The sequence below is a fragment of the Centropristis striata genome, chromosome 8 (assembly GCF_030273125.1).
Source record: "Centropristis striata isolate RG_2023a ecotype Rhode Island chromosome 8, C.striata_1.0, whole genome shotgun sequence".
NCBI lineage: Eukaryota > Metazoa > Chordata > Actinopteri > Perciformes > Serranidae > Centropristis > Centropristis striata.
In genome coordinates, this window is record NC_081524.1 from 16,118,693 (window position 1) to 16,142,066 (window position 23,374).

At 37.8% G+C, this 23,374-nt stretch overlaps 1 protein-coding gene across 9 annotated transcripts in view; it reads right to left on the reverse strand.

Annotated features, from left to right (window-relative positions):
• adgrb1a (adhesion G protein-coupled receptor B1a) overlaps positions 1–23,374 on the reverse strand; it is a 235,587-nt gene that overhangs the window by 68,962 nt on the left and 143,251 nt on the right. For all 9 annotated transcript variants that reach the window (XM_059339469.1, XM_059339464.1, XM_059339463.1 and 6 more), the window contains 2 exons: positions 20,240–20,342; positions 19,234–19,277 (listed from right to left, as the gene is read on the reverse strand). In XM_059339469.1, coding sequence (XP_059195452.1) covers positions 19,234–19,277; positions 20,240–20,342 — 147 coding nt within the window. The remainder of the gene's footprint in view (positions 1–19,233; positions 19,278–20,239; positions 20,343–23,374) is intronic.

A 23,374-nucleotide genomic window follows, 5' to 3' on the forward strand; every position in this document is an offset into this window, starting at 1 on the left:
TCCATACTAAATACCTCTCTCTATTTTCACCTGATTCATTTACTGTTATAAACAAAGGACCACCCAAATATAGCTTTTAATTCATTTTAAATGACTTGCCTGCTTTGAGCACTGACATCATTGATGCAATAATAACTGATGTTGTCTGCAAGTCACACTAGCAGTCTTTCCATCAACAAACTTGTTGAAGAATCACATGAGAAAACCTTGATGGAAACATCAAAATAAAAAAAACAACATTCAAACACATGCAGAGGTGGTTTTTGTCTAAAAAGTTGATGTAGTCAATGCGCCAAACATATTTTTTTCAGATGGGTGGACAAAGATGTCCGATTAGCATCCTGTTTTAAAAAAAAAAAAGATCTCTTGTTCAATCTCTTCCTCTACTGTTTTCTTTCTCGCACAATTAGTCTAGACGGATTTCAGAATAAAGGCCTCCTATAAGAAGTGAGGAGCATTTATGGGTACAAGTCAGGAACCGGCCTACTTTACATATCTCAAGGGTGCTGAGTCCAAAAAAAATGGTTCCCAAGCGAAATTTTGAGTTTTTGACCTTCTAATTTGTATATGAAAAGGATTTTCAGAGTCTGCATATATATATATATATATATATATATATATATACATAAAAAGGCACTGAGCCTCCACTATATCCTTGCTCTGACCCTAGACTATAGATCTAGATAGACTATAGACTATATCTAGAAACTTTCCTCATCTTTGATTGTCTACTTACAAAGAAACTAGAGGAAAATGGTCGAACAACTGAGCAAGATGGGCAATTTGGCGGCCATTTTGATATGCAAATGAGAAGGTCAAAAACTCAAAATTTCGCTTGGGGACCAGTTTTTTTGGATTCAGCACCCTTCTTCACTGTCTAAACAAAAGGCTCTTCCCTTAAAATATTTTGTAGTTTTTACCTGCAAGCGTCCTCCTGTAAACTGGGCTCTGTTCCTTTTATCCTTATTTACACATTTTGAACACAAATATTTATTTTCATGCTTTTTGCAGAATATATGCTTCCTTTTGGCCATTCTGAGCACAATCCTCAGGAAACTAGAGGGTAAAGTTCAGCAGTAGCTGTATAACGCTCAGCATCAGTCTTCAGTGTGATAAAGTGACAGTTGTTGGCATTATCAACAGAGGGCACTTCTCATTTCAGATATCATGCATCATGAGAAGCATCACGCTCCTCCATCATTCTACTTTATCACTGCAGCTGTCACATGCCCAGTCATTGAACACTCTGGCTGATTCACTTCCCATTTCAATTCCAGACCTACCTGAGATTCTGTTCAGAGACCTGCTCTCTACTTATTTATTCTCTTCTTACAAGCCGATCTCTTTCCTCAACCAGAACCCTGGTTAGACACATGGAGTCAACTGGTACAGAGGAAAGGTTTAGCAGTTTCACCTTTGAATGTACATATGAGTTACACATGCTTTGTTGCTATGTTTTGTGGATGCCACTCAAAGCCGATTAATACTGTTTTGTCTTCATTCGCTACACTGCAAAAAAAGCCAACTTGTATTTTTTGGCCTAAAACAGTGATTTAATTTGGTAAAACTTGGAAATATAAATGATTGACATTTAGGGCAATAATGTAAGTTAGCACAACAAAGGAAGCCAGTTGTCTGCTCAAAAACAAGTTGTTGAGTGAGTTGTTGTTACTTATATCTTTAAGTTGGGGTTCACAACAAGGGACAATAGTTCTGATAACTCTTATTTCTTTGTTGTGAAATGTGGGAAAGCGGTGAAATTCTGTCATTAGCGAAAGCTAGCGGCTAACTGATGCTAGCGGCTAACTGATGCTAGCGGCTAACTGGTGCTAGCGACTAACTGATGCTAGCGGCTAACTGATGCTAGCGGCTAACTGGTGCTAGCGACTAACTGATGCTAGCAGCGCTGCTTGTTACAGCTACAAGAGTAGCCATTAGCATATCAATGCTAACTCAAAATTGTGGTCGCAACATTAGCTGACATTTCATAGCGGCGTTACAATCGTGCCAATTCAGCACATTGCAGAAGTTAGCAGAAGTTAGGATTAAAAGTTAATACAATGTAAAATTATAAGTTCAAAAATCTGAATTCAGAGTTGAGCAAACTCAAAAACAAAACTTAAAATATTTAGTTTAATTGTCCAACTTAAAATTTTATCGAAGTTTGTTGCCTTGAAATTTTGAGCTCACCCAACTTTTCTTTTTTTGCAGTGTACTGTATTTTTGTTCATTTCGACCTCAGTACATTAGTAGGTTGTTGCTGGTGGTCAGTTGAATTTTAGGCTCCGGTCCTTACACGTTGTTCTCATTCACCTTTTAAATGACTTCTGAGAGGTTTGTCCTGAGCTTCTCCCTCCCTGATCAGAGATGACCCGTTCTCTCTTATATGAGTAGCATACTGGTGAAACTCAAAGTTGGTGCTTTCTTTTCTTTAATTGCTGCTCTGCTCAATTCCATATTCTTGCTAGCGTTTATGCACTTCTGGATGTGGTAACTTGCAACATCCTCTAAATTAGTGGTTCTCAAATGCACTGCAAAAAAGGTGTGTCTAAAAATTCCTGTAGCGACTTAATCGATTATCTCATCTGTTTATATGTTATTCAGTTCTGTTAGCTACTTAGCTTAGCAGCTAGCCAGACGCGGTTTTACAATAGAGGCGAGGTAGGCAACTGCCTGGGGCCCCACCAACTTCCCCGAACTGCAGGGGCCCCCAGACCAGCTGCCCACTCTCCATTCAGCTGGGAATCGGGGCCCTCAGTGATCCCCAGCCATTGCGTTTTTAAATGTAAATGTAAATTTGTATGTTTAAATCGGAAACAAAGACAACAAACTAAAATACAAAGAAATAAAGTATCCGTCTACACCCCCTCCCATTTCGTGTTATAATGGACTATTCCATCCAGGCCATGATCGCGAGAGTTCCAAAGTTATGTGACGGAAGTGGAGGGAAGTTTGGAAGACGTTACGTGAGCGGTGAAATTGATATCAACAGTTGGAAAATGAAGCGAAACTACCCAAGTGGTGCCACCAAAAGAAGGAAGCGGGAGGAGGCGAAATCAAAAAATGACACACTCCCGAAGTTGACAACATTTTTTAATGTTTCGACAACACCGCCGGTTGTCGAGGAGCAGCAGGAGGCAGCGGCTAATTCAGAAGGGGAGGAGGTAACCATAGTAACCGCGTCATGCTCGAGCTCTGACAGAAGAGATGTCAACAATGAGGAGGTGGTGAGTAGCAGTCCTGATTCTGTTGACCACCACGAAAGTGTTGTCATCATCGGAGATGATCCGGCGTTGTGGCCCAACGTTTTCAGTGACTGTCAACGTAAACTGCAAACTAGTAACTAACTGTAAAAAATGTTTGTAGAAATTACAGTAAAACACTGTAAAATTGCATCTGAAATAGGTTGTAAACATTGTACATCACCCTAGTAGATACATTTAGTTACTGTAAATCAAAGAATAGTATAAAACTTAAAATTCTACAGCCATAAACTGTAGAAAAGAAAGTAAAGTTGTAAAGTTAATGGAGAAATACCATGATGACACAATTATCCTAAAAGTAATGGGATTATTCAGTATAAAATTACAGTTTTTGCTGATATTTACATTTACATACGCTCACTGTATTTTTACGGTGAAGTTCTGGCGACCACAGCTGGTATTTTACCGTAATTTAAACAGATTTTTGTTTTTACAGTGTATATAGCCTATATGTATACATATGTATAGTTGAAATGATCCCTATCTTGACAACAGTGAAACGCTGCTTACATAAATCTATCAATAATAATAATAATCAAATAATATATGTAAAATGTAAAAAACAATCTGAGTGGAGCCATTCTGCATGATGAGTACTTTTACTTTTGATACTTTAAGTACATTTTGATGTTGATACTTTTTTACTTTTACCTCAGTAAGTTTTGAATACTGGACTTTTACTTGTAGTGGAGTAATTTCACAGTGTTGTATCAGTACTTTTACTTAAGTAAGAGATCTGAATACTTATTCCACCACTGTTAGTTACATTCCAACAGTGCGTAAACAGCGACAGGTGAGTGTCACCATGGTGCTCACCTAGCAGCAGGATTTTAACCACGTTCATCATGGTATTTCTCCATTAACTTTACAACTTTACTTTCTTTTCTACAGTTTATGGCTGTAGAATTTAAAGTTTTATACTATTCTTTGATTTACAGTAACTAAATGTATCTACTAGGGTGATGTACAATGTTTACGACCTATTTCAGATGCAATTTTACAGTGTTTTACTGTAATTTCTACAAACATTTTTTACAGTGTGTGTGTGTATATATGCTGTAAATATATATATACAGCAAAAAAAGTCAACAGAATTAAATAACATAAAACTCTTTTTGTTAAAAGTAAGGATTTGAAAGGCCCCCTAGCTAAATTCGCCTTGGGCCCCCAAATTGCTAAATCCGCCACTGCAGCTAGCGATAGCTTCTCTCTCTCCTGTTGGTGTATGAAATGTGACCTGCTACTCCTCAGCTCCTTTACTAGTAATGCTGCATGTAATAAGTGTAGAGGATTAGTTCTCAACCTTTTTGAGTCGCGACCCCCAATTTAACATGCATGTTGTCCGCGATCCCCACTCACTGAACACAATCTCACACGCACAGTACAGATCACCCAAAAAAGAAACAAAATGACCAAAAAAGACACAAAATGACCACAAAATGATCAAAAAAGCCACAAAATGACAAAAAGAGACACAAAATGACCAGAAAAGACACACAATGACCAGAAAAGACACAAAATGATCAAAAAAGACACAAAATGACCAAAAAAGACACAAATTGACCACAAAATGATCAAAAAAAGACACAAAAAAAAGACACAAAATGAACAAATAACACACAAAATGACAAAAAAAAGACATTAAGTGACCAAAAAGACTAAAACACATTAACACATGAACACTTTAACACAGTGGAGACAGAGCTGACTTCCAAAATGATTTGGCGACCCTCAGAAATCATCTCGCGACCCCATTTGGGGTCCCGATCCCAAGGTTGAGAACTGCTGGTGTAGAGGATTAGTTGTGTTGAAGGCCAGGCTTACTGAATAGGAAGTGTGGCTCCCCATAGCTAGTGAGGGCCAACTTAGTGCTTATAGTAAATCTCTATTCTCTATGAAGTCATAACTGGTGGTGGTGCTATTTGTCTTTATTGATGAACTGTTAAACCATGACAGTAAAAGATCATAAAATGATAAATGAGTTAATTCAGTTTCAGTAACAATGAAACACTGTAAATGTATATATCAGCCTAAACAGTATTTTTTCAGTATTTTAAAAAAAAATCCATTAATCCACTGTAAAATACACTGGCACCGTGTTTGTAATAAAAATATACTGTAATATACAGTACAGGCCAAAAGTTTGGACACACCTTCTCATTCAATGTGTTTCCTTATTTTTCATGACTATTTACATTGTAGATTCATCAAAACTATGAATGAACACATATGGAATTATGTACTTAACAAAAAAAGTGTGAAATAACTGAAAACATGTCTTGTATTTTAGATTCCTCAAAGTAACCACCCTTTGCTTACTAGAATATAAGACATGTTTTCAGTTATTTCACACTTTTTTGTTAAGTACATAATTCCACATGTGTTCATTAATAGTTTTGATGAATCTACAATGTCAATAGTCATGAAAATAAAGGAAACGCATTGAATGAGAAGGTGTGTGTCCAAACTTTTGGCCTGTACTGTATATACAACACTGTAATTTTTACATTTATTTTTTGTAAAAATACTTTTCCTCACTGTTAAATGTACTAAACACCATATCTCTAACAGAAATATACTGTAATATTTAATGGTAAAATCTTTAATTTATGCAGCATTTATAAAGTATTTTCTTGTCAATAACATGGCAGAACAGTGTTTCTTTTGATGGAAAAACTTTTTATTTGTATGGTAAAAAATTGAATAAAATGGCAATCTTAAATCAACAGTTCTAATATCATTTTACTATAATATTACAAAAAGTTGCACCATATTTATTACGGTAAAGTTCTGGCAACCACAGCTGCTGGTGTTTTACTGTAGAAACACTCTGACCACCCTGGTCCATCATGGCCTCACTCTGAATTAGTTTATTGAGACATTTCCATTTCAAGTTTATTATTATCATAACTCATTCATTGTTGTGGTCCATCATGGATCTACATGAACCCATTAGCTGCATCATGTTTCCATCTTGACCTCATGCAAGACTAACCATAAAATGCTTTTTGGGTAATTATTCATGACTGATTTTCTGTTTTCATTTAGAAAACATTGCTTCCCTGCAAGATTTCTTACTTCTTAGTAACACACACACACACACACACACACACACACACACACACACACACATACATCCTCTACTGTTTCTAATCACTAACCTCAATTATCTGTATCTTGCTCATTATGCTTTATCTCTAGCAGATTATGCCTTTTTGAATTGATTATTCATGGCCTGTTTCATTCTGTTTGGTAAGTAAGCATTTCTTTTTGAGGGGAGAATATTCGGCTGTAACCATTATTTCTGAGGGGAGTCATCTGCAGAGGATAAACACTTAATTCCACTTACACAGACATTGTGATGTATATTAGAGTCTTTTCTTCCACAAATGATCAAATATTGCGTAGCCCCCCCTATTGTGATACCATCATTATCATGATAGTTTCATAACGAGAGTTGCTCTGCGATTCCCACCGCTGGCAATAATAATTGCTCCTCTTGTCTCCAGTGAGCCTGTATTGTGATTGGATCGTGCTGTAGAATTCAGACAGGCAGACCTAGCAGACAGTGAGTGTCTCAGCTCAACATATAGTCTAGAGCAGTAGTTCTCAACCTTTTTGAGTCGCAACCCCCAATTTAACATGCATGTTGTCCGCGACCCCCGCTCACTGAACACAATCTCACAGTTCAGTTCAGACTCAGAAACTCAGTTGATAGTACGAATTTTGGACAAATAATGAAACAGACAACAACTAAAACATCTCTCTGTCTGTGCATTTATATAGATTTTTTATATTTTATTGTGACTTTTATTCCTCCTGAGTGTGTAACAGTCAGCTTCAAGCCAGAGACTCCTTGGAAAGTAACAACTTGATACTTTGAGATTTGTCAGAAAAGACACAAATTACCCAAAGAAGAATCAAATTGACCACAAAATGACAAAAAAAGACAAAAAAGACACAAAATGACCAAAAAATACACAAAATGACAAAAAAGACACAGAATGACCAAAAAAGACATGAAATTATGGAAGAATTATCCTATCTTTATTCAAGAGCGTAGATTTTCAGTTTGAGAGCATAATTTGTCTTTCTCATGCTCAGATTTGTTCTCCTCATGCTCACATTTTGCGCTCGCACTCAGATTTCTGCTGCTTTCTTTCAAAATGTGTGTGTGCACTTAAAAATCACATGCTTGTGCTCACATTACTTCTTCTTGGACACAAACATTTTGCTCGCACTCAAATATGTCCTGTGCGCACTCAAATCTAAAGTCTACGCGCTCAGATCTCAACTCTGCGCTCTCAAAACTTTTGTGCTCGCACTCAGAACACGCACGTCCTCTCAGGTTGAGGTGTCTGCTCAGACTGAACGATGTCCCGCCCTGCGCTTAAACTAGTGTGTTTCACCAGCCAATAGGGAGACAGCTAGATTGTGGGCCGGTCTTAGGTGTGTTCCCTCGGCTTTTTGAGCGCTCCGTCGGGGCGGGTATATGGTCTGTTTGTAAAACTGCTTCTCTCTTAAAATACACCAATTTACCATATTAGCCAGCTATTTGAATCGTCACCTATATAAAACGCAGCATATTTATGTAGAATTAATCTTAAGTAGTCCTAAAAAGAGTTATGGTAGTTTAGATTTTTTTTTTCTATTATTATTTATATATATAGGCCTATATATATATATTTTTTTTTTTTCATCTTTACAGTGGTGTCACGATAGTGCAGTGGTGAAGTACACTAACAACCCTTGCATTTTAAACCATGGGACGCCGGTTCGCATCCCGTCCGCCGCACTCTTGCTGCATGTCTTATTATGATTTAAAATTTTAATTGATAAATTAATATAACAGTAATACAATCCGTGAAACCAGCTGATTCTCTTATTGCAACGTGTATCACCGTCCTATTTACGCGGCCAAAGCCAGGGGGCGCATAATTAGGCTAATGTTGGTAATACTTTCACTTTCACAAGAAGAAGACTTTGAGCAGGATTTGGAGCGCGGCAGCGAATGAATGGGAGACAGATGGATGGCCAAAGACCTCAAGTAAGTTCATTGCTAAATGTTGCTACAACTCAAAACACTTGTACTTATCAACATATATAGCGGGCCTTTGTCGGCACTAGGGACAGAAACTCATTATGAATGAAGTGACGTCAGCGGGGATTCCCTTCAGCTCGCGCATCATTATGTGTGCCGACCTGCCGCTGGTACGATCATACGTTGCCAATTATTGTACTTTCGTTGTACATGTTACAATGAAGGCCAGCTATATATGTTGATAAGTACGAGTGTCAAAATGATTACTGTACTGTTATTGAAACTACTGTATATGATCGATGTGTTTTGAGTTGTAGCAACATTTAGCAATGAACTTACTTGAGGTCTTTGGCCATCCATCTGTCTCCCATTCATTTGCTGCCGCGCTCCGAATCCTGCTCAAAGTCTTCTTCACCACTGGACTATCGTGACACCACCATACAGATGAAAAAAAATAATATATATATATATAAATAATAATAGAAAAAAAAATATATATATAATCTAAACTACCATAACTCTTTTTAGGACTACTTAAGATTAATTCTACATAAATATGCTACGTTTTAAATAGGTGACGATTCAAATGGCTGGCTTATATGGTAAATTGGTGTATTTTAAGAGAGAAGCAGTTTTACAAACAGACCATATACCCGCCCCGATGGAGCGCTCAAAAAGCCGAGGCAACGCACCTAAGACCGGCCCACAATCTAGCTGTCTCCCTATTGGCTGGTGAAACACACTAGTTTAAGCGCAGGGCGGGACATCGTTCAGTCTGAGCAGACACCTCAACCTGAGAGGACGTGCGTGTTCTGGGTGCGAGCACAAATTTTTAAGTGCACACACACATTTTGAAAGAAAGCAGCAGAAATCTGAGTGCGAGCGCAAAATGTGAGCATGAGGAGAACAAATCTGAGCACGAGAAAGACAAATTATGCTCTCAAACTGAAAATCTACGCTCTTGAATAAAGATAGGATAATTCTTCCATATGAAATGACCAAAAAGACTAAAACACATTAACACATGAACACTTTAACACAGTGGAGACAGAGCTGACTTCCAAAATGATTTGGCGACCCCCAGAAATCATCTCGCGACCCCAGTTAGGGTCCCGACCCCAAGGTTGAGAATAGCTGGTCTAGACGGAATTGTCCAAAAAGTGAAAGTGAGGAGCATTTATGGGTACATGTCAGGAACCGACCTACTTTACATATTTCAAAGCCATGTGGAGGCCACTCTCAGTAGCTTACTAAAGAGCCTTAAGTTACTTTTATTGTGAGAATGTCATCAGTTTCTTAAGAGTCTTCAATGGATGCTGCTGTTTGACCTACACTTATTTTTCTGCAGATGTGATTTGGCTCATCCGACCAGATTTAAATTGCTGTGTTTTTGTTTTCCCTAATTCACATGAAACATCCAGATAGTGGTCATGCAATTAACAGGTGGATATGATCTCTGTGTATAGCATATAGCCTACTACAGGGATTCCCAAAGTGTGGTGTGTGGACCCCTGGGGGTGCGCAAGATGAAAAATGTAATGGCGGTCTGATAATTACACAATTACACCCCCCCAACACAATAAAGAAGTGTAAATAAACATTTCCTTTGTGAAATGTAAAATCAAAAACTGTAATATTAATAAATAAATAAATGCAGGCTATTTAAAATGCACTTCATCTTCAAATGAAGCGTAGAAGAAGTTCTCTTCTTCTTGTTTCCAGCCTGTGTTATGATGACGGGTTGTTTAGCTCCACGCTCATTTAAACTTGCTGCAATTTTTGTTCAACGCGGCTAAAAATATTATAACATTTTCCCAATTTATGTGCTTTCTGCCTCTGATCCTGAGCCTGTCATCATCCTCTTTGCTCTGAAAAGTGGAAGCTTGTTAATAACTTTGTTGCATTATATTGAAACTGTGTTCAGATTAATTTAAATGCGAGAGCTCATTGTTGTGATGGTGATTATTTAATTATATGTGTGTTCTCATTTGAGCATGATTAAACATGCCGCCTTTAATATGGTGATAAAAAAGCTTATTGCATTTTGTTTTTTTGAAGGTGTGAGGGATTGGGGGTGCATCAACACGGTTGGGACATAGAAGGGGGGCACGTCTAAAAACGTTTATGAACCGCTGGCCTACTATATTGATAATATGAGGCTAAGGAGGCCTAACTTTGGGCAGACAATATGTTGAGAGTTATAGTTTGGAATGAAAAACCTGAGTTATTAAAAATATTGATCTATAGTAATGAATGTGAGTTGGCACAATATACTGCAAACAAATTTGGATGCTGGGAAAAAACATGAATATATATTCAAAAGTGGCCTGTTAAATGTGAATTCTGGATATTGCAATCTCTGTTCACAGGACTGTTTGGTTCTGACTTTAGGAACAACAAAACAAACATTTGGAATAAAGGCTTATGGTTTTCTGTCTCAAGTACATACAACAATCCATAGACTGGTTTTTCTTTCCCTCTTGACTCTGATCTTAAGCTTCAAAGCAAACTAACAAACTATGGTGAAATCTATTTAGCTGTCTGTGTCCATCTTTTGCCTTCATATTATTTATTGAAACTTCATGTTGCTGGTAATCTTGACCAAGTTTCCCTTGTAAAGGATATATTTTATCTCAATGGGACTAACCTGGTTAAAAAAATTCTGATTTTACTGTCTTTTACTGTCGTAGTTTAGCAGTTTTCCACCATAAAATCTACAGACATTTTTTACAGGGTTGCAACTGGATCGCAGCCCAGTTGTTTACAGATTTGATTGAAAATAAACAATGGGACTTATTTCTATATTTAAAAAATAAACAAATAATGTAATTGGTGTTTCTCGTGTATACCTGAACACAGATAACTGACTAGACCAGGTTGAGTTGATTCCCATGAACAAAAGTCAGTAACATTGTCTAACAGTGAGTGAAAGTGAGCGAGACAGAAGGAAGCTGCTGAGTTTCTCTCTTATTGATTCCAGCAGATTGAAGTGAAGGCCCAGACTGTTTCAGCTCTTATCAGAATGACAAGGACGCCTCTCAGATTCCAATTTCTCTCCCAAATATTAACTCATTAATCATAGCTGCTGTCCGAGATGGATTTTAATTTTGCATAGAACATGTCTTCCCCCAACCCCCAACACCTCCTCCAGACAACAAGAGATTAGATTCTTTGTCCTTGCTATGTTTCTGTCTCTCCTATATGCTGGTCCTTATGCCTAATGGGGACGTTCCAGAGGTCCAAGGCCAACATCATCAGGATCTCTCACCATGTATCATAGCTACATTTTCATCAAACACAGCTTTAAACTAATGAAAGATAGATACCATATGTTCCAAATAATGACTAAGACTTGAATAATGGCATTAACAGATAAAGGCTGCTCAATTAAAAAAAGGAACGGAAAAAATCACTTTTGGCAGAAAAACTGCATTTCTACAGCACTATCTCCCTAAGTAGCGGACAATGACGTGATGTCATATTCACTAATCTGTTACTCTGAATTTCTAAACTCTTTTTGCAATTTTTGTAAAGCTACTTCTGTAGGATAAATCCATAGATAAATCTACATTGAAAATATATGTAACCTAGGTACACAGGTGAAACATCAGATCATGGGAAAGGAAAACTTCTTGGACAAAAGTCAGCATAGCGTATCCTGAGCGGATGCTCTGGTTGATACGATAACATTAGAATAGGAACACAATCTCCCAAGTGTACTCACATATCAAATGATTGTCATAACAGGAAAGTACAGGACATTAAACTTTAGTTACAAAGAAACAATGACTCACGAACAGAAGTGAAATAGCTGAGACAGAGGCGTTGTTAGGTCAGAGTTGTTCTGAACGTTGGATGTGTTGCCATCTGTTTTTAATATCTGCCAATTAAAATCCTGCACAAGGCTGTTATTCAAATTCATCTGGTCGTCAAGTGTTTTTCTTTAAAGATTTTCTACAACACTTCCTGCAGCAACTTAAAAACTAACTGACTTTAAAAGCCAACCAAAAAAAGCTACAGTTACAGGACATATTCTGTTTCACTGCTGCTCTCGTCTCGTCTTGTCTTCTGTCTTACTCTTTTGGAAGACTCTCTCTACTCTGATCTCCAAAAACTAAAACCATGGATTTGATCAACTGGTCTCTCAACACAATTGACACTATCTTCTCGGCGAGAAGAGCCTTCCTGCCCTGCGGGGACATTTGCGGCTGGCTACACGATGGACACGTGGGAGAGGTGGCGGCTCTCTCCGTAGAAGATATAGAATATCTTTATCTATTTGGAACCATGTTAACAGGGTTTTTGCTGATTGGACGAGGCTTTGCTCTGGTTTATCGAGATACAACGGAAGCGGTGTCAGCTGTCAGAAGCCCCGGGGCTGTCAGAACTCAGACTGTGGTCACAAACCGCATCGTGGGTAAAGTCTTGGAGCGGGTGACGGACCTGGAAAAGAGACTGGATGGATCTGGAGACCAGCAGGGACATTATCATCGAGAGGATGAGGAGCAAAAATCACTGCCACCTTCACCTACAGTCCAAATTCCCGTCTTATCCTGCCTACCCAAAGGACAGACAATGGCTCCAAGCTAGTCTGCTAAACTCCCCCGTTAGAGCGCTGCAGCGAGATTCTACAATAAAGACAATAAAGGTGATTCAGATTCTCTGATTCTGATTCTAGGGCAAAGGATTTAAGTTAAATAGAGAAATCCAGGGTAATTAAGAAAGAGCTGTAGGAATGTACATTCAGAGCCGGTCCAAGGCATAAGCAAACTAAGCGACTGCTTAGGGGCCCCCTAAGAGAAAATAAGAAAAATAAGTATGTATATTTTCCTTTATTTTTTGCATGTATGGTTGATGATTTCTATATGATCAGAGTACGGTGGCCCTAAAGTGCAAACCACACCAGCAATTCACACAACACTCAATGATTTATTTGCACTTTATTGTTGTTCTTGCACTACAACTTATTTTTTGCACATTGCTGTTGCAGTTTTTTGAAGCAATAAATTACTCTTTTACAGTAAATATTATGCTTTACCATAACCCCAGGTTGCTCTTTTAGCTGAATGTGCTACATTTGAGATTAAAAACAATATGTGGACATCATTCATCATTACTTTTTTGGTATTATGTGCATTATTATTGCATTGGTATTATTTATGTTATTAAGTGGACCACTCCCTTAAATGTGTAAAGACATATCAGGCTGACAATAGGATAATGTAAACAACACTGCCACTGTCGCAATGAGTTCATAGTACTGTAGGTGTGTGAATGATCAACAATCAATATTAATGGCAGGAATAAAGGGCCCCAAATTTCAAATTTTGCTCAGGGCCCCACGGAGGCTTGGGCCGGCTCTGTGTACATTATTCTGAGGAAGAGATGAGTAACCAACACCAACAACAGCAAATGAAAGGACTAAATCTGAGTAATTCTAGAAAACCAGCCGGTCCAGACATGTTTATAAAATTAGCATCCGAAATTATCGCTAAACCACTATGACACATTTTTAATCTGACTTTATCAAGTCTCCTGGTGAAAGAAGATGATCCAGCTGTCTCAAACAATTATAGAGCAGCCTTTCTCTGTTTACAGCCCTTTCTAAGGCCTCTGACACTGTTGACCACAGTCCTTTAGTTAGACATCTTGAAGCTATTTGTTTTACTTAAGGCGGTTGGGTGGATTCCAACTATCTTATAGACAGGGCTCTGTCTGGCTACAAGGTTTGGTTCTGGGCCCACTTTTATTTACTACTTTTAGAGATTTCCTTGGGCAGAATAAATCAGACTCACTCTTTAATTTACTGCATTTCACCCACTCCTGCTGTGGCTTTTAAATATATTCAGTATGCATTTGATGGATTAAAGAAAAGCTTTATCAGCTGCAATAGAATTTAATACCTGAATTGGAGAAACTAGAAGATCTATGGAAGACATTTTTGATATCTTATCGGGAAGGGGGTGAAATAATAAGCCAACGTTAGGCTATTTTTGAGTAAAGACATGATGATTTTCAAACAGGCCCTCTGTCTGAATGAAAATGGGTTCCCAGCTGTGGTTGCCAGAACTTCACCTTAATAAATACAGTACAACCTTTTTTAATATTACGGTAAAAAGATATTGGCACTGTTGATTTCACGTTTAAGATTGCCATTTTATTTCATCTTTTACCGTATAAAAAATGTAAAACCCTTGAAAAGCAGTTTGTCTCAGTTTTCCCCTTCGCGTAGTTACTGCAGTTAGACTTTGTAGGGCAGAATTGTGTGTTCTCAATAACATTTCATCACATTAAAAATACAGGCAACATACATTAACTGTGCTTCAGAAGCAAAGGCAAAAGACATAAAGGTTGCCATATTAAAAACATTTGCCTAAGTCCGTTTCTAGTTGTTGTACTAACATAAGATGCTTTCTGGTAGTTTTTCAGAGGCAAGCACTGGAAAGATGTGACCTGGTAAACAGCTCAAAGAAGAGCTGAAATCCTCCAACACAGCTCTCAACACTGTGAACCTGATGGACAGTTTTGGGCTCCTAGTGGAAGACATCCATCATCTGATAGCACATTCATTGTGATATTGCATGTTCCCAAAATGACATAGGTGTAATGTGGCTCTCTCATCCCTGCTATACATGGAAACATGACAAGAAAGCTCCTGTCAGATCCCCTCAGGGCTGAGCTCTCTCCAAACACTTACAGCAGCCTCTCACAAGCACATTTTAATTTAACATATTAGCATAATTATTTCTATTAACTCCTTTTGGTTAAGTTCATGATTTATCTTCATGTCTTATGTCTTTATATGAACCTGGTCTCACAGGAATCCGTGAAATAGCCACGGATTCGCTTAACTCAAAATCCGTGGAATAGCCACGGAATCACTCAAATTTCCGTGAAACTGACACGGATTTGGCTACAATGCAAGTTAATGACAGTCATATCATGGCTATCATATCATCATATCATATCATGGCTATTCCATGGATATTTGTTCCTATTGGTTTGTTCCAAGTCACGTGACTTTCAAGGTCCCGGCAGTCAGAACAAAAAACATGGCGGACAGTTCTCTCATTTTAAGTGAAAAAAATCAATATTTTGGCTTAGTTTCTGCATAAAAAATGATTTTGATCACATTTCTAGCGAGAAATATATGTTTTATTTTCTAAATATTCACTCAGTGAATGTACATAATCACTTTGTATGTTGGAATAGCCACGGGATATGACTGGCATTAACTTGTTTTGTAGCGAAATCCGTGTCAGTTTCACGGAAATTTGAGTGATTCCTTGAATTCAGCAAATCCGTGGCTATTTCACAGATTCCTGTGAGACCAGGTTGATTTATATATTTATCACTCTTTATCTGTTAAACTGCAGAGCACCTGCTGGGTTTTACCCAAAGTGAAATTGTTATAAACTATAATATGATGAAATTAAATCTGCATGCATGTTACACTAGGACAGGTCGGCAACCCTTACTAACTAAAGAGACATTGTCCGCCAAAATAAGAGGAAAAACAGCCAAAATGGAGCCGCAAACTTTATTTTAAGCCTTAGAATGAAGACAATACAGCCTTCTAGGTATAAATTAGCCTACCAACATTAATAATAGGTCAAAATGAGCATTTATTTTTATGATTTTGTATGATTTTTGCATGGAATATCTTGGAATCAAAAGCTAGCCTTTTTAATTTAAGAGTTTAAGGGCCGACCGGTAGACTTTCATAAGCTATAATGCACATTTTAGTTGATTGAAATATTTTTTTTATTTTCATCTAGCTATGTAATTTAAGTAAAGTATAGTTACTTATAGGTTTAAGAGGGAGGGTCACGTATAAGGGTCACGTATACGCCCTTTTTGATCTTTCCTGCATTTTCTTTTACTGTTTCTTGTACTGTTATTTCCTAACGATTGTATGTTTTTTTAAGTGCAAACAACAATAAAAAAAAAAAAAAAAAAATATATATATATATATATATATATATATATATATATATATACATACATTACTGCTACTGCTACTACATACACTACTGGTCAAAAGTTTTAGAACACACCAACTTTTCCAGAATTTAATTGAAAATGATGCAGTTTAATGTCTCAGTGTACTCTGAAATTAATGCACATTTGCAACATTTAAAATTCTTTATTGAGCATGATAGTGTTTTGAAAGTAAAAAAAAAGATTCAAAATCACATTTTATGTTGGACTAAAGGACTAAAAAAAGACAAAAAATGTCCAAAAAAAGAAACAAAATGACCAAAAAAAGACACAAAATGACTTACAAAGACATGAAAAGAATTCAAAAATGGACAAAATAGCCCAAGACTCCATAGAGTTAAGTTGTTAACCCATTTCTTGTTCCCTGAAAAAGGCCTACTTGTATAATTCTGAAATGTACATTATTTTCCAGTTTTGGTTCAGCTTACCTTTTTTTATTTACCTCTGGCAGTTCACCACTTACCTTTGTACCCTTTCAAGCTGTTCATTTGACTTGAACTGCTTGAATTTCAATAAAAAACTGGAAAAATTGGGCTGTTCTAAAACTTTTGACCGGTAGTGTATATATATATATATAATTCCTAAAGCTTCACATAAAGCCCTGGCTCTCTCTGCAGCTGAGCTTCATTGTACATTAAGAACTTGTGGTAGTTCAGAATCTGACACTGCTGGTAGCGTTTCACTGTAAATGACTGTCTGATATTGTGTGATATTGATAGTTTTTTATTGTTTGGGAAGGCTGTCATAATAACATCCATTCAATGTCTCAATGATCATTTTGTCTTTATTCCCCAAATCATCTCTTCCTCTGTTTCCCTCTGTTTTCTTGCTCCTTGTCTCTATGTGCCAAACCAAAGTTATTTTAATCCTTTGACTGAAGCGATGGATGTTCTGCTTTTCCTCTGTAACACGAGTGTACGTACCCATCTAAATGCAAATGGCCAAACCTGCACTGCAACAAACAACAAGGCTGCCAAATGTTTGCCTCTTCCCCTCCGCTCAGTGCTCACGCTCTCACACGCTCACACGCTCACACTATTTTCTTGTCTAAAACAAATAGGGCACTTAAAGAGCAAGAAGCAAATGAGCAGAGCTTTGAATCTGGCAACAGAAACAGAAAAACTGAGCAGTTCAATATTTATTTTTTGTTCATTTTCTATCCCGTCATCCTCTCTCTCTCTCTCTCTCTCTCTCTCTCTCTCTCTCTCTCTCAGTAGACTCTTAACTGCTCTCTATGGTCCGTGTTGCTGTGTGTGCGTGGGCTCAGAGGGGGAGGAAAGCTGTGAGCGACACTTTTAATTTTCCACATGCTGCATCAGTGTCGTAGCAGTGATAGCGTGGGGTTAGCGTTCTCCCAGACAAGAGCTGCAGAGCTGTCCAACACACTCAGCACCTTTCACTGGGGAGAGCACTGACTCTGTCAAGATGAAAACACTGGCCAGCTACAGAACACAGAGTCTCTAAAGCATCTACAAGTACCAGCAACTGCTGCTAGTGACTACATGTGGGTTAGACACTTTAATCTGATGTCAGATCAATTCAATAATCACGCTTTATTAACACTACACTGTAAAAAATGTTTGTAAAAATTACAGTAAAACACTGTCAAACTGCATCAGAAATAGGGCGTGAAATTAAAAATGTAATATCACCGTAGTAGATGCTTGTAATTACCATAAATCAAGGAATAATGCAAAACTTTTAGACTGTAGAAAACACACAGTTTTTTCATGTAAAATGTATGGAGAAATACCATAATGTCACAAGGACACAATCACCCTAAAAATAAAGGCACTACTCAGTCTAAATTACAGTTTTTGCTGATTTTTACATTTAAATTTACAGTAGAAAACTCACAGTGAAATTTTGGCAACCACAGCTGCCTATATATGGTATTTTACCGTAAATTAAACAGACTTTTTTTACAGTGTAAAATAACAAATAAATATCTCAACACTGGCCATTTTTGCCATAAAAATGTTCAAAGTGTGGCTGAAGCTTCACCAATGGCTCTTTAAGGAAACAATATTCACTACATCACACAGTATAAAACACTGGATGGAACATTTTCCATCCAATGCAGAATCCAGAAAATCGACAATGAATATTTCAAATTGAAGTGAAATTAATGTGAGGTTATTATTAGTCGTTATTATGGCATCATATTTGAGTTATAAGTCACGCTCGCAGGGAGATCTGCGCGCGTAAATTATTTTGTGTCACGCATGCAGATTTCAACTGCCGCGTGCACTTGTTTGATCTTCACGCACATATTCAGCAACCGAGTGAAGCAGAGGCAGGCGCAAGAAGAAAAAAAACAGCAACACGCACAACAACACTGTGCAGCTACTTTTTTTACGAGCTCTGCTCGCTCGAAGCAAAGACTTTTCTTCATCAAATTCTATTTTGTCATGTAAGCCAGTAAGGTTTGTCTTCTGGGAAGCAATAATATTTTCAGCAAATTTAATGGCAGTCTGGCCATTAGATGTGATATTTTCTGTACAAGAATGTAATATTTACTGTACTGTAGGAACCTTTTCTTTGATGTGGGCACTAAAAGGATGATCATAGGGTCCCCGGATTTATTGAGCATAGTCCTCTGGGGAAAATAAGGTGCTTACAGCATCCTGCCTTGGACCTTTGAGGCATTGGTCACATGGATGTTTATAACATCAATATAATAGCCATATTGGCATAAGGGGTACTCATTCAGCATTTGAATTTCCTTAAAGTTATAGAATTAAACAAAAGGTAGATCAACTGAAGTTCCTAGCATGGGGCAAGCTCTAAACATGCTTGATCCTTTGTTCCCCATGATACAATCAGTATTACAACAAAACAGCTTGAGTCATATAAATGCAGCTCCATTACATCAGGAGCATAGACTGTATAAATGGTCAGGTGACAAATCAATATAATGTAGCTTACCTGTCACTCTCGTCCCAGGATATGCAGGTCTGGTTGGTTGTTCCCTAAATAATGAGGAACAGAAGAAAAAACACAAACATCATCACCATGAAACAGTACCAGTACATCAACCTCATATCATAACAGCTAAATATATGGGTAACGCTTTATAATAAGGTCCTTAATAACCATTAATTAACAAGTAATAAGGCATTGTTCTCGCTTTAGATCCGGTAGTTGCAAAAAGCATAGTTAACTTATAGTTAACTTATAATAGATGAGCAATAAAGTAGATTTTAATATCAATAAGCAAACAAAATAAGATTAATAAAGGCATGGCAAAGACATAATGGGTGGGTCATGGGTGTTTATAATGTCATTATTAACACTTACACTGTAAGACTTTGCTGTAAATTTACAGTCACATTCTAACAGTAACTTGCTGTATTATGATTGTTCAGTATATTGCTGTGAAAACAATGCATTGTGGGAGTTTTCATGATTGCTCAGGCATTCCAGCAGTCAAAATGATATTTTTACAGGAATTTACTCTTTTTATTTCAACTGAGCATGTCAGGAAAATAAAGACGTTATTTTTGAAAAGAAGAAAAGTTTTATTTTATTTATTTTTTGTCTGGGCTGAAATAATCACAATGTGTTGTTTTTCCAGTAATCATAATATACAGTTTAAATGGATTAGTTGTAACATAAATTAGAGTTAAACATTTAAACATCACACTATTTTTTTTCTTCGTTACGAGACAGTTTGTCAGTAAACGGGCCTGTATTTCTATAAAACAGTAAGTTACTGTAAATTTTACAGTAACTTACTGGCGAAAGTGCTGCCAGTAATTTAGTGTAATTTTACAGTAAAAAGTTTTACAGTGTATATAAGCTTATAAACACAGAATAATGTTAATAAGCATCTTGTAAGGACTTACAAGGACCTTATTACTTGTTAATTAATGGTTATTACAAGGACCTTAATATAAAGCATTACCATCTGAAATGATTTAAAGTCACTCACGTTGTAGAGATGAGAGAACTCGACTACAACCGGAGCCGAGAGGGAAGCAGGTGAGGGCTTGATGGCCACAGACAGAACCTTGGAGTTGAGGACTGTGCTGTTTCTAGAGGGAGACAGAAAACACTAATAAAATAATCTGTATATACAATCCTAGCATTCAGTGGCGGTTCTTCACAGGGGCCTCCAGGAGCCACTGCCCCTGTGAAGAAGCCTTTGGCCCCTGCTGTGGCCCCTGTGTCAAATTAATAATAAAATGATAAATTTATAACGATGAACAATGGAACAATTCTAACATTTTTTTGTTCAAACAATATCTCATTGTACACAAAAGGAACCGAGAATGTGTACATATAATAGTTTAACTCTCTGGAGTCTTATTGGGCTATTTTTCCATTTTTAAAATCCTTTTCATGTCTTTACGTGTCTTTGTAAGTCATTTTGTGTCTTTTTTGGTCATTTGTGTCTTTTTTTTTGCTAATTTTGTGTCTGTTGTTGTGTCTTTTTTAGTTATTTTGTGTCTTTTTTTGGTCATTTTGTGTCTTTTTTTGGTCATGTTTATGTCTTCTGTGGGTTTTTTTTTGTTATTCTGTCTTCTCATTTTGTGTCTTTTTGTAGCCTGGCTACCACCAGACTAATCACAAATGAGATCTAGTCTGGGAACCAGCCGTTCATTTCTCCGTAGAGGAGGCGTGGTTTACGATCCTCCGGAGCCGTTTATTGGACGCTTAGAATGTCTATCAAAGCGTCTGTAGGTAGCTCTTAGCCAATCAGATCAGTTATACCAGATGACGTAGTAGAGCAACAGAGATGGATGTTTGTTGTGTGTGTGTCTGTGAGAGAGTGTTGCTGCTGCTTTGCTTCTCTAGTTCTCGCTTTCTGCAAGATTATTTATTTTCACGCTTTATTCCCCCTCATGTCATTCAGCCACACACATCCACTGATTTTATGGGCAATAAACAAGCTGCTGCGGGTCTCTGGGGGCTCTGCTGTCCACCGGCACGGAGCCAGATCACCGGCGTTACCGTAAGGGGCTAGTAGTGGTAACGCTACCGCTATTAGCCCCGCTACCGTAACGCCGGTGATCTGGCTACGAGCCGGGGGACAGCAGAGCCGCTGAGAGACCTTTCGCTTTTCAACTTTGGCTCTAAACTATTTAAAACACCATCTACAGCTAAAGAGAGTTTCACATCTGCAGCAGCCATGTTGGATCCGTAAGAAAACTAAAAAACTACAAGCTTCCGTCTGCCGAGTAGTACGCGTCATCGTCTTGCCGTCCCTCCCTGCTCTGTGATTGGATCCTAAAACAGGGATAAGAAATCCCTCTGGTTTCCAGACCCCTTGGCAGTTTGAAATGAAATCGAGCGCGCAAGGCAGTCTGGGTATACCCAGGCTAATATCGACGTATCGCCCAGCCCTACTACAGGGCAAACATATAATCCCACTTTTTTTTCTAGCATCCAAAGCAGTCCAACATTGTTTTTCAATAGGTGATCTTCTTACATTTTTGGGGTTTTCTATTTTACATTCTTCCTGTCTGCTTAGTATTCATTGCAATTTCTGCTCTTCATAGGTACTATCAATCATGTGGAATGAGACAATCAGGAAAAAGTGATTTGCGACTGAAAGTAGTGACACCGAAAGCTTCCAGTCGGCCAAACATGTTCAACAGCCCATGCTCCGTTCTCCAGTTCTCCACATCATCACTGTATCTGTACGCACAAACGCTCTCAGCATTCCACAACACAATCAGTCAACTTAAGTGTTTGTGTCATCTAGTCTCTTGCCTCAAACTCATCTCCTTTTCCATGAGAGGAGAATCAAATGCATAAAAGGAGAGGAGACGGGGATGAAAAGCAAAAAGAGTGAAGTGGAGCTGAGAAATATGGAGATCAGCACCAATCCAAAGATTCAGAACAAACACGTGGGAGGACTGGTGAGAGGGAAGGTCTACTTTCATATGTTACCATTTCATAATGTGCTCTCAGCGCATTGTCATAATGGTGAGCTCCTTACCACCAGTCACAGCCAGAGAAAAGGCTGTTATTCACACACGCACACACACACACACACACACCCACAATTACCCAAAGCTACACATACACTGCTGTGTTAAAATATATGTTAATCATCCTACGAGTAGCAACTTCCTCCAATAAATCCCATTACTCACAGAGATGAAAGACATACATGAGGCCACCCATTGCTATGTGCTGCTGTTTCTGCATCAAATCCTTGTTTTATTTAACTGGGACCATTCCCTGCAGCACTGATGTAAAATGCCCTGACGCTGCTGTGATAATCCATAACACTCAGCACAGTTTTGTAGTAAAATCAGGAATATGGTTCAACAGTTAAAGAATCAGTAACTGTATTTTAGTGTGTAGCTGCATTACCGCATTTCTACCATTAAAACCAGGGGGCGCTGCTGCGTTATTCTACCATTAAAGCCGGGAAAACTGATACGTCGTTTTGTAGTTTTTGTAGTTTTTTCCACCTATTTTCGGTCTCTTGGCCAATGAAATGCATCAGAAAACATGTGGGAGTGTCACAATGCATCATGGGACTTTCCCAGAACTTAAATCATGTTGGAAGACGACTATAGTGGAGGGAGCAGCTAGAAGCTCTCAAATACTTTCATTTTTTAGGCCTAAATGGGTTAATAAAGGAAATTGTACGCAATCCAATAATAATTGTGGTCATAAGTGATTTATGTTTCTGAAATACTTTCATAATTAAACCAATTGGAAGTCCTTTTGATTTGATTAGTTGAAGAGATTGATATGAATTCTTTCTTTTCAGCTGAGTTGAAGGAACCATCCTTGACCGGAGAAAAGTTGAATAGATAACTTAATCATTTCAACATTTCTGAGACTCCTTTCAAGAAAACATGGTTTTGGTAATTTGTTCAAATAGTGTGAGTTTACTTGACATATACCTCTAGTGGTTGTGTAAATTGTGACTATTGTTTGTCACATGCAAAGGGTGAACTGGCATCTCACAGGGCAGGATGAGGAGGATGACAAATTGTGCAACTTTCACAGAGGAGGTAGAGAGTTTGCTTCTTGCCTGTTCCATGTTTCTTTGACCCTGACTGTTCCCTAACCTTATATAAGACATTTTGCAAACCAAACTAAG